The sequence below is a fragment of the Centrocercus urophasianus genome, unplaced genomic scaffold (genome assembly GCF_019232065.1).
Source record: "Centrocercus urophasianus isolate 14NV4802_14NV808 unplaced genomic scaffold, USGS_Curo_1.0 seq_32, whole genome shotgun sequence".
Taxonomy (NCBI): Eukaryota; Metazoa; Chordata; class Aves; order Galliformes; family Phasianidae; genus Centrocercus; species Centrocercus urophasianus.
In genome coordinates this window covers 1,685,814-1,698,517 of record NW_024884889.1, presented here as the reverse complement: position 1 = coordinate 1,698,517, position 12,704 = coordinate 1,685,814, and the positions used below count along the sequence as shown (strand labels likewise).

The 12,704-nt window shown below is 42.2% G+C and overlaps 1 protein-coding gene across 2 annotated transcripts in view; it reads right to left on the bottom strand.

Annotated features, from left to right (window-relative positions):
* Positions 1-12,704, bottom strand: part of SLC7A11 (solute carrier family 7 member 11) — a 57,215-nt gene that overhangs the window by 26,575 nt on the left and 17,936 nt on the right. For both annotated transcript variants that reach the window (XM_042829782.1, XM_042829781.1), the window contains exon 6: positions 10,911-10,955. In XM_042829782.1, coding sequence (XP_042685716.1) covers positions 10,911-10,955 — 45 coding nt within the window. The remainder of the gene's footprint in view (positions 1-10,910; positions 10,956-12,704) is intronic.

Genomic DNA, 12,704 nt, shown 5'->3' with positions numbered 1-12,704 from the left:
CCAACTACCCAGGGAGATTGTGAATAAACATTTGTTTTACTTCTCTAGCAGGGCTGATTCACAGTAACAATGATTCACATAAACAAACAGAGAAGGCAAAAAGCAAAGCAAACACACCTTGCACTCAGCAGGTTATCACATCAGCACGCCAAGAGGGCCGCCAGGGCTTGGAGAAGGCAAACTGCAGCAATGTGACACAGGGCAACGCAAACACAGCACGGCCACAGCAACAGGCTGGGCAGCTGCCTCCCAGCGCTGGTGCAAACACAGACACACACCATGTTGTTACGCTCGGAGACACCAAAACTTTGTAAAACTCTTGGGAAAAGAGCAAAGCTCTTGGGACTCTGTGCCACCCAAGAGCCCCCAGAAGGCAAGGTGAGGCCCAACAGCACCAGCTGAGCTCCTTGAGTTCTGCTTCCTCAAAAGACTTCAGCAGAGGATGAGAGGCTAGGCTGAGGGCTCGCCTCTTCAGCATCCACCACATATTTGCCCCAGGGGCAATAGCTTTACCTCTGCCCGGTCACAGCACCTTACATCCTCAGCATCAAACTGACAGGGGAAGTCACTTGTTGAAGTCAGGATGGCAAAGTATCTTCACCCCCCCACAGAAGAGATTATTCCATGCTGATGCATTTGCAGGACTACAAATCATCTTCAGAAAATTTTTACTGTTTCCAAAATTCTGCGAGATTTCAGTCATTTCAAGTTGGGCTTTTGTCTTAAGCCATAGAATCTATGTAAACATGAGCAAATCCAGCAAAGGAAGCATTTCCTTAATGTATGTGATGCAGAAAGATGGTCACATCACCCCTCTCACACCCCAGAGAAGCACAATCATCACCAGCTGTGTCAGTATGGCCTTGACCTCCCCAAATACCTTCTACCCTCTTTTTTTCCTTCCATCCTCCAGTGATGTTAGCTGAATACTTCGCATTTCTCAAGCAGCTGACTACCTTTCCGATTTCATTGCTGAAACCATTTACAATATCTTTATTACATTCTTAAAACATAAAAGGGATTAGAATCGGATACTACATGAGACAATTAGAAGAAAGTGAATAGAAATTGCACTATTAATTTCAATACAAATATCCACAGCTAAAAGACAGCACAGCAATACTGAACCCTACATCCATAGCATTCATCTTTGTTCTTCTCCCATTTTGCCCATCACCCTTCCTTAGGCATCCGTGCGCTCTAAGTTAGCTCTGACTGTTTGAAATGCTCACGCTAGGAAAATAAAGCAGAACAAATGAACAGAAAAGACAACTATGCTTTCCTTTATTATGACCTCAAAGCTTAAGCTGTCAAAGTTACGTCTCCCAGTCCTGAATATTTCCACAGCTGTCACCTCGACTTTTGTGCGAGTAGGAGCATTTCGTACCAGGAATATAAATGTTAGAAGAGGTAATTATACAAGTGACCTTGCCTTTCTTCATTCAATAGTGAATTATTAGTCTTCCCAACTGCAATTTTATGAGACATCCTTATTGCCTTAATTAATGATCAAGGTATATCTTTGAAGTCTTTACAGACACCACAGATTACATCAGTCTCTTTTCTCATTCACACTTCCTGACCTGTCACAGGTAGCTCTAATGAAGTGGAAGCAGAGGACAGAAAGACTGGAAGTCACTTGAATCAGTTCAAATGCTAAAGTGGTGTTTAGAAAGCAGCCATGAATTACACAGGTGCCAGGGCCTGAAAACTGCAGGCGAAGATCATTTTTCCTCTTCATGGCATGGAATTTCCCCAGAGGACTCAGCACTCATAAAAGCACCATAAAGATGGGCTGGGGAAAGAAACAGAAACACACAAGAGAAAAGGAAAAAGAAATAGCAGTGTTTGTTGAATGCATGTTACACACACTTTCCTAGGCATTATAGATGGTGATAGCACCCATGAGGTCAGTCCCTAACAAAATGTACAAAGAAAACGTGCACACTCTGGAAAGCAGTGCATGCATGCAGCAACTGCCTGTAGATGCCTGCAGAGGTGCCCAGTGAAGTGGGCAGCGTGTGTTATCCCTGCTGCTGAAACCTTTTATCCCTCTGATCCCTATTCCAGAGTCTTCGTCTGTGTGGTGTCAACCACTGCAGGCTCATGTTGCATGGCACATCCTGTTTTCCAGGTGTGCTCCCTGTTTCCTCTCTGTTGACTGCTATCTGGAAGGCAACACTGCATCCCTAGGGCAAAGTACACCCAAGTGTGCTAGGAGAAATTTGCATTCAATAGCCTCGAACAGGGAAAACAAAAATTAAAGGGCTGAATTCACATTCCTCAGTTGTTATAAGCTACTTACAGTAGTTACTCTGCTGAAGCACTTGAAAATTGCCATGTCAAAGAAACAAACACCTGTGCTGCAAGACTATAGGGTAACTTACGTTACCCAATCTAAAAATCTAGTTCAGTACAATTGAAGTTAAAAAAAAAAAAAAAAAAAAAAAAAAAAAAAAAAAAACACTTGGATTTTAATTTGGGTCTCCAATCTCAATTCCCTCCTGACCTTTTCCCTGTTTTAATTCAAGCTACCAACAATTACAGTCACAGTTTCCCTCCTTCACTCCAGGTGGTTGAAAACACTCTGGGCATTCAGTGACTCTCACCAAACCCCATCAGAGACGGCTCCCAAGCATGGCTCACAAACACTCTGCAGCCCTTCAAACATTTGTACGTCTCATAGACTGCTTAATTGCATCCACCCTCAGAGAAGTAACAGCTTGTGAAGGCTAAGCCATCTACAGCAGGTCTCTTGGGGTGGTTGGAGAAGAGAGAGAAGCAAAAGCTGAAGGCAGAACTCAGCTCAACCTACCACAGCATCTGCTGCTCCAGAATGGACAATTTCTTCCAGATCCTTTCGCTTGTGACTCTAAAATCTCCACTCACTGACGTGCAGGACCGCACAGCAGTATGTCCCGAAGGAAGTCTGGCTGCTTTTATACAGGTGCATTATTCCTTATTGATTTACTGCCATTCCCACTAGGAATTAGGAAGCAATTGCAAGAAAATTTTCCAGACAGCAAAACTACTATTCCTAGGCTGACATCACAGCTGGCCAAGCGGCTTGTTCAGTCCCCCACACTCTGCAATTAGCTTCAAATCCAAGCTGCCCCAAACCATCAGCAAAAATTAGCTGGAATCAACTACAAATTAAGTAATAATTGCTCCTTCCTAACGACGAATTGTATTTATGAAGCATATCATGTCACAGCTAATGACTGCATTGCCTCCCACATAATATTTTGTCAAGCATTTCTTAGCCTGATGCTGTACCTGAGGCCTTTGGGTATTACACACCGGGAAGCTTGGCAGGAGCCAGGGGCTGAGCCAAAGACACTGCACACCCAGCCCCAGACCTGAGCTTCGCTGAGAGACAGCACATAGCAGCACAGATGCTTTAGAAATCAGGAAAAAAACATCAACTTATCTGCCAATTAACTTCTTCCAAAGTAGATGCTTACTGAAAAAAAAAAAAAAAAAAAAAAAAAAAAAGATGATAAAAAGGAACAAAGCGATTCAGAATATTTGGGTCTCACTCTAGGAGAATCTCCAGCTTGCAGCAAAAGGAGCATCAAAAAATTAGAGTAAAAAAGTGCAAAAATTTATTTCCAAACTGAGATTTCAGAAATCTGAACCCATCTGAAAAACATGCATCCAAGACTGAAATGCTTAGCTTCAGAAATGAATTATCAGCCTTATAGTAAGAAACTATAATGAATGAGTTGACGATGTGAAGCACGCAAGGAGTAAGCAGTTAATCAGCTTAGAGAAAGAGCAAAAGTAAAAGCAAGTTCATTTTATCAAGACCAATTTCATGCCGGTGAACGAGCTCTCCTATGATCTAATAATGATCTCTTTCTCCCTCACAAAAACACACAAATGCTACTGAATCACAGACTTAATTAAATTCTTTTTTATATACTTCACAAGTAGCAAAACCCATTCTTGATTCTGTGGAAGTAGGATATTTGGTCTGGTAAATTGTTTTCTGCGTTCAGGAGATTCACTTCCCCCATTAAAGGTCCTTATAGGTCTGAAGGCTGCGAATGGATCATTTTACCCCTGACACAGGGCACAGTTAAACTCTGGAAAGGGAGGTTAGATGCACTGGTGTTTGGACAACTTGTCTTCTGAGATGCTTAGCAGAGAACTGATGGAATTTAGGCAGTTTGCTGTGCTGTTAGGTGCAAAGAAAATTAAGAAGAGTAGGATTTCTTTAACAACGGCTTAGAAGTAGCTGGAGAGTTTCAAATAGAACATTCTCATTCTACAATGGAGAGTAAATATTCAAAGAGAAAAATAACTCAATACACAAGTAATGCACTGACCTGAGTTTCACTTTGAGGTAATCTGATGAATTCACATGAGCAAATGGGCTTTGCAAAATAGCTGAAAGATTAGCATTTGTCTCTCCCGATTATCTCCAGATGTAAATCCTATAATTTCTGCACTGAATATTTGGCACTGTGGCCTGACACGAACAAAACAACTTGCAAATGCATCTTTTATGAGTAAATGGAACTGAATAACACAAGAGAGGTTTCGGTCTGCAGGTAGAGAGCTGCTCGGCTTACATAAAGGTGGGATATCTGAATCCAGCTTCAGATTTAAAAGGATTTGTGCTTATACTCAGCTGGTTTGTGAGAAAGCTTGTCCAAAGTTCATTTGGAAAAAAAAAAAAAAAAAAAAAAAAAGAAAGAAAGAAAGAGATTGTAGCCTCATGGGGAAAATCCTCGGATGCTAATTGCTGTCAGGTTTGTGTACGTATCTACACACTCCCTTGTTCCACTGATACCACATGAGCCCTACAGGACTGTGCCCTAAAGAAGCCACACACAGGGCTTAATCCACTTGCTAAAGCCTTCGGGTCAGGCAGGAGAGACAGTTTTAAACCCAAAGAAAGTTTCCAGGTTCTCCAACTTTGGAACAAGTACAGACTCTCAAACTGCAGCCTGGACACGGTACCTCTCACGTAGCCACCACCACAAGGCAGATACAAACAGAAGGGAGGAGAGAAAGGGAAATAGGAGAAGGAAAAAAGGAGTAACCCAGCCTTCATTTTCTAAGCAAGTCTGTGCCTGACCAGGTCTCCTGAGTCCCCGTTTGGTGCTTTTAATTGCATTGTCTTTCTTTCCCAAATAAAAAGCAGCGCTGAGGCGGGTTACAAATTAGACAGGCTAGCTGGAGGGAGGTCTGTCTCTTACTTCTTCCATTTTGTGGTTCCTTAGGTTATAATCATCAATATTCTGCTTCAGAATAGAGCTTGGCATTAAACTATAAAATAACAAAAGTGAACGGAGAAGCACAGAGGTGGCAGTGGCTTGCATCCTCTCAACGAACATGTAAACTATTTTCCATCGTGATTACTGAGCACATCACATGCAAGGGCTAACTACTGGTGGTCTAGACTAGTGGTGAGCAGCAGCGCAGTTCAAGTTCCTGATATTGATTTTGGAAGGGGAGGTTTATCCTAATGTGAAGTGCCAAAATGAGTCAGCTACAAACAAGGGAACTGGGGGAGTTTCCGTGTCTCAGCCACCATTCTCCTCCCACCCATTTGCATCCTTATGGTGCTCAGACACCTTGAAAAAGCCTCGCTCCGTTCTCCTAGATGCCGAGTGTGACTTTCAACTTTAATTAATACAAATGGGTGGTACACTTTAGATTAATTAGACACGACATTCGCATTATTTAAATCCAATATAAAAACCGATTACAGCAAACATTTTGAAACCCTAATTTTAAAAAATGCCTAATGACATCAAGGCTTGGTGACTTGCTATACATCTACTGTTTCTTGCTTCCTTAGAAAAGAAGGAATAAATGAAGTGAGAAGAACACTGGAAAAATCTAATAGACAAACTGACTAATCTCAGACCCCAAGGTCATAGCAAAGCAATTCATTTCTTGGCTTTTCAGCAGCACAAGACATGATTTATCAATCTGAGACCAGGCTTATAAACACTATACATCTCAATAATATGTTCTTTGCACTGTGTAACTTTTTAAACAATGATAGATTGCTTGGGCTGGACCAAAGTTATTTTACAAACAGAAATAGAATTTTTGCAAATGAAACAGTCCAACAGGGAGGAAAAAAAAAAAAAAAAAGAAAAAGAAAAAAAGAAAAAGAAACAAAGAGATGAGGCCAGATAGCAGATGTACTTAACTGTAACTGCTAAGGAATCTAACTATCTGCTATAAAATATTTTCAGGCTCCACGTCCTTCAAAAAGTCTCTTGTTCATCATTTTATGCAACTGAAATTGAAGACCGCTAAAGCAAAAATATTTCTCAAGTCCAACAGCACTAACAAAAAATCACACTGCCAAAGAAAAAATAGGTATTTGGTTTCCAGAAGGATTGTGAATCAATACCTGCAGTTGCCCACTTGATCACAGACTTCCTTCAAGTTGTTAATGAGTCCAAGTCTTAGTTTCCTTTCTCTTAAAATGAAGTAATATTTTTGCCCTTTCCGCCAAGAGCCTAATCTTTATAACATGAAGCCTTCAGGCTCATCATCTGCTCACACTGAGGACGTGGCTCATGAATTTTTTAAAGCAGGGTTCTCTTTGGCCAGAACCTGACACGAACTGGCCCCAGCTTTGACAAGGCTCTGAAGGCAGCGCTGTAATGTAAAACACTGCTGTACCATTTCCTCCTCTGCAGCTTGTCAAATTTCCTGACAGAGTCGAGCACCAGCCTCAGAGCCTGATCCACCTGCAAAGGGAGGAAGGAAGTGCTGGCTGGGCACCTGCTGTTTCTGGGGTCTTGATTGAAATAACTCGGACTGTTTCTTGGAAGTACAGAACAGAGGCTCAAGAATACAGATGAGCTCAAAGACTGTGTATAAGGAATGAGTCTGAAAGTTCAACACGCTTGATTTCCAGTCCTCTAAATTTACTGCTCCAGGCAACACAGCTCCTGTCAATTTTCAGGTGACAAATACTCTTTCAGAGACCTGGCTGTTCCTTCGCTCGCTTATTATTTAGACAATACAATATGACCTCAGTCTGAGTAGGGCTGATCCTTATAATGTAAGAGAATCGAAAAGATCAAAGCCGCGCGTGATGGTGCTGCATGAGGTTATTGTAGGGAAGCTCTGCCTCAGGGATTAGTCAGAGATTCCATTTCAAACAGCAATCACGATTGAGCCAGCACACATATGCAAAGCATGATTTTAAAAAGTAAAAGTAAAAAAGGAATGCGTTATTACACTTCAGTGTTGTTCCACTTACTCATGTTAATAAAGTTATTTCAGGCTCCTTTTAAAAACACCGCACATTAAAGAAGCTGAGCACTGCAACCACAGCTCCCAGTGGAACAAACACCGACTTGGTGCTGCTTCAGGGCCCTCTGGCACTGATCGGGGGAAGCTCTTTAATGGAAAGGAATAAAAGAAATAAGTTCAGGCTTAAAAATGAGACATCAAAAGGGGGTTTAGCAGGAGACAGAAACAGCTGCTTTTACATCTTATGATAGCTCACGCTATATTAATGTCCTTTTGAGTGCACAAAAGAAGAGACTGTACCATTTCCAAAGTGAGAATCATGGCTGTTTCGAAAGTCTGGAAAGACATCAACAGCGTTCACTTTCAAGCTGTTTCTTTTCCTTTCTCGTTTTCCCTCCTGTAACTTAAAGGGCGCTTCCTTTCCACTTGGCTCATTTCCACTCTCCCTGTCCAGGATTTCATATCACCTAGGTATCTCAGTGCCTCAGGCCCATAGTATTTCATCCTATTTATACACCTAACTCAGCAATTTACTTTGCCTAGGCAGAGTGCTGCACCCACATAGACTCCCAGGCCCTCAGGAGCCCTTTCTGCCCATATAAACAGCCTCTCTGCCAGAGCACAAGGACAGCTTTCCACTGAGTAAGGCTAAGAGAACCATCTATCCCTGCATCTCTCCTACCCCATTGCCCGTCCAGAGGCATTCGTTACACTCCAGCAAGCTTCTGGTGCACGAGGAATCACATCAAACAAATAAATCCCTATCTGGAAAACTGCACCATCTAAAAAATGACCCAGCAGATGTTTGCATCTTCCTGCATATTTTATGACAAAATCGAAGGCTCTGGTCCTTCTTTCTCTCTCCACAACACAAGAATGCAGAGGCAGCCCACGACTTACCCAGGAGAAAGGAGCATTTCTGCATTCCCACTCACGTAAGGGCGCTGCTGCCCCCAGAACCCTCTCAGCACATTTCCCTGCATGCTTGCAGCAGGAGGGGACGGCTCAGGCTGATCGCCCAAGCTCCTGCTGTCTGTTACTCTAAAGCTGCCGCACACCTGGAAACAGGCAACTGTGACTGATTCTCTGACAAACATTTACCTTGGCATGCACAGTGCAGAAGGAATCCTCGCATTTGCCTCTGTCGCTGTAAGCAATTTGCATCCCTAACACTGACAAATATTACAAATTGCACACCTGGAGCTGTTACAAGCCCCAAGCGGCTCAAGGCTGCACTTCTTCTTCCATTTCAAAAACACCTGGAGTAACACTACAGCACTGTGTGTGATCTTTAACATAAGGAACGTTACAAGAGTGAGAGGAAAGACAGTATCTTAGCCCAAAATAAATTATAAAAATGCCTGTGACACTGAATGCGATCAGTGGCTCGCACGATGCATGTATGCAACTGGTTTTGGCTTGCTTGGGGTTTTTTGCCATTCATAGGTGGCAAATGGATGAAAAATATCCCCTCTGTTTCATTTTGCCTTTTTGGGTAAAGGGAGTCCTGCATGCCCATTTCCAAAGGGTGCAGAGGGCTTTCCTAGCACAGCAGGCAAAGAGCCACTCGCCCTGTCCCCACCTGCCAATTACTAAACAGGGTGTAAAATCCCAGCCTTCTCTGTTGTTTATTTGTCCTGCTGCCCGGAGGTTGTGATCTCAGGCACCCTGCTACAAGTACTGTGCTCTTGCCTTTATCTTTGTCTCCAAGTGCAACCCAACAAGCAACGTAATGCAGACAAGCCCTAACAGCTTTGTGACAGCAAAAGGGAACTGATTTTCCAGAGCTGCCTGGGAAGAAATCAAATAATGTAGACAATGCCAGCCCTGTTTTGACTATGGGAGTGGGACAGCAATGCCTTTCTGTCCTAAGCAGCAGAAGGCAACATGATCAAAAATATGCACTCCTCTAACTCAAACCACACAAAACAGAACCGCAACACAAATCAAACTACCTCTAACAAAAATCACAATCACTTCAGTCAGTCATTGTACAGCTGGCAGGATGGCAGAGACACACACGTGTATGAGAAGTCCCAAAAGGTGGTAAGCATGTGCATGTTTAAAAACGTTGTACAGTACTGATGGTAACCACGTGAAAATTCTTAACTTATATTGCATCTAGCAAATGCTTTTGAACCCATCACCAAGACTGACTCCCAAACCACCTCCCAGAATTTCCTGAAGCAAACACGAAGCAGAATTGTTTAACTCATTTCATTTAGTTTCACGTTTCTTTTTAAATCAGTCTGCCATAAAAGAGACTTTTTTAAAGCACAAAAATCCACAGGTCTGCTTCCCTTAACCTTATAAAGTACACAGATTCCTGGCACCTAAACCCAGATGTGCTATGAGATCCTCTAACCTGATTCCCTGCGTGTCGCAGGATGGGAGGTATCAGCCAGCTGCTTGACATGGAGTCAAATGACTTGGGTTTCACTAAAGCAAAGCTTCCAAAAAGGTGTTCTGTCTGAATGGAAGACTAACGATGAGGCATCTGATGTTTACATAGGTATTTGCTCTAATGATTAGTCAACCTTGTTAAATATTAATGTTATTTCTACCTGCATTTGTCTGGCTTCAGGTCCCAGTCATAAATGCCTTGGTACACACATCCTTATCACACTGAAGAGCCTGTTAACACCTAGGACCCCTCAAATACACTGAGACAACAGAAATCTGTCAGCCTTTCTGCCACCCTCACGTTTAACATCTTTTTTATATATATAATTATTTTTAGGTCTCTCAGAAAAATACCGAAAGGCACCAGGCTGAGCTGAGTCTTGAAGAAGCCACCTAAAGCCCTTCAGCATGCTCCCCACTGATGGCTGTGTGCTCTTTTTTTTCTTTACACATCTCAGATGTACAACTTCATATGATCATACAGTGCTGGAGATCCTTTTGGTACGCAGTCATGTGTCTCATTTAAAAAAAAAATAACTAAGGAAATGACATCTATCTGATCATTTTTAAACAAGTAAATAATAATTTTTTTTCCCTCAACCCAATTTGATTTGGCAAGATGTTTTCTTTAATTGCAGAGGTTAATATTGTTCTACTATTGGCCACTTCCACCAAGATGTATCTGTCAAAGCAGCCTCGCCAAGTCAAGCTGTCCATAACAGGAGAGCTTTTCTTTTCACATTTTGCAGACAGGTGCTGTGAAAGATCTCATCTCTGGTTTGAAATAGACTCCCACCAATACTCCATGTTAGGCTTAATTGGATGGGATGCTGTTCTGCACGCATTCAAGCTCCTGCAACATGGGGACATCTAAAGCAAGAAGAACTAAGTATTGGATTAATATTTAAACATAGCAAAACTGCCAAATATTGCAGCAGAGAAGTTTCTCGGGCAAAATCTCCCTGACAGGATAGCAGCAACTTTCACTGAAAGAAGCCACTGATAGTTACTTGTATCCTGAGGGGGAGATCGGAGCCCTGGAGAGCTGCTTAGTTTTCTGCTCTCCGTGCACATGAAAGCAGAACACATAATAAGGTCACGACAGGCCAAAAATAGCAAATCTTCAAGTAGTTGCAATTCAAACGGATATCAGATCTGCTGGAAAGTAAGCAATTTGACCAGCATGCAGAATTTCTGAAGATCGCTATTTTTACAGCATTTTGTATTTTACAAATACCCTTCAAAAGTTTAAGAAAAAAAAAAAAGGTACATACTTTTCAGGGTTTTCCACTTCTTCAGTAACAAAATTGAGATAAAACCTAGGAAAGAGTCATAAATATATCATGAGGCCTCGGTAGATTTTAATTCTCTATTTATTTCACAGAGATTCAAGAAGATGCATTTAGTTAAGCGGTGCTGTTAATTCCGGCAGGCTCCTCACGCTCAGGAAGGGAATTCTCAGAAACAACAGCAAAGCAGAAAAAAGAAAAAAAAAGACAAGGGCTATGTCATGTCACTGAGGGATAAAATCACATCTTTTCCCCTGGCACAGGCCAACTATGCTCCCCTTAATGCTACACAGACAGACCCGAAGATATGCACCCTCAAGTCTTTTGCCGTGTCGTGACCCAGCATGAAGTTCCACACAACCAGTTTTGCCATCTCATCCATCCTCTTCAGCATTTGCTTCTAGACTTGCTACTGTGTGCAGCACAAAACAAGGAGTCAGGATAGTTCCAAAGAGAGATGGCTTCTGGCTAACAGGATCCCCAGGACATTTTTTCTTTGTCTGAGTGCTGCTACCAGGTTCAAGTAATTCGGTGGTGCTGCATTAGCCATTTTATTAATGCAAAGGCATGTTTCCTTGCATTCTTTTCTCTATTTGTCCTTTTTCTCTCAGCATTTTATACCCAGTAGTCTATACTTGCTCTTGGCAGGATGAGCTCACATACATAAGCAATACCACCTTTGTTTTGTACTTTAAAGCTGTATCATTAAAAGATAATAGTGTCACAGGCTATGCATAAATTTCTGCCTCCGTCCTGGGACACATCACCAGCACTTGCAGCACTCCTTCACATCCAGCTTATTGGATTGATTTAGCCCCATGAAACTGATAGTGCAAGGGTATTGACACTCCACTTAATGGTCTGCTCTTCTGTGCTCTGAGGCAATCAATTTGAGCTGGTGACAAAGACAAATAGGCAGCTTAGGAGAAGCACTAGCCAAATGAGATCTTTTCCTGCTAATTTCTTCTATAAGTGGCAAATCAGGACCATGAAATAAAAGTCAGAATGTGTAAGGGAAAAACAGAGATGATTTTCATTTCAGGAGGAGCGTCATGTGGAAAAAGGAAAGAAATAGGACAGAAACAACAGCAGAATAGCAATCTTCTTGATGTAAGATTTCACAGTAAACCAACTCTGCTTTGGCAATGAATAATATTAAAGACCTTTTAAAGTTGCCACCATAGAAATGTGTACACCAAGGGCAATATTTTAAAAGTGAGAAACCATCATGTGTATGGATGTATGAGACAGAGGTGGCTGTATCAGAGAAGGAAGAGGGAAGAGACTGTCCCTATAATGAGTTCAATTTCTTTGAGCCTTCAAAACGCCAGGCTCTTTTCTTACATATCTATCACAGATAAAGGCTGTGGACTCGCTCAGGTTACCCCCCCACCACCCACCCACCATTTAATATAAAAGTGCTGTTCAGTGCTTTAGTGTGCATGTTTATACTGCTCCTGCAACGGGGGAGTTACAGGCCAACAGAGAACTCAGATGCTGGTCCCATTGTCCCTCTGAATGAAATAAATACATTCCTTATCATTCGTTCCCCAGCTTTTGTACAAGGGAAAGAACTTCACTGCCTGTGAGGCTATGGAAGGGAAAAGGAAGACCTCCAGACAAAGCTATCTCAAAAATAAGCCCACGCTCTGCAGTCTTTTTGTTGTATATTGTAGTCTTTTTTTTCATGCCACTGCCGCAAAGCACATCAGCACTGTGCAGAGTGGAGCCCTCGCTAAGCACAAACAAATCGTAAGGTAGATTTGAAGTGTAGAAGCT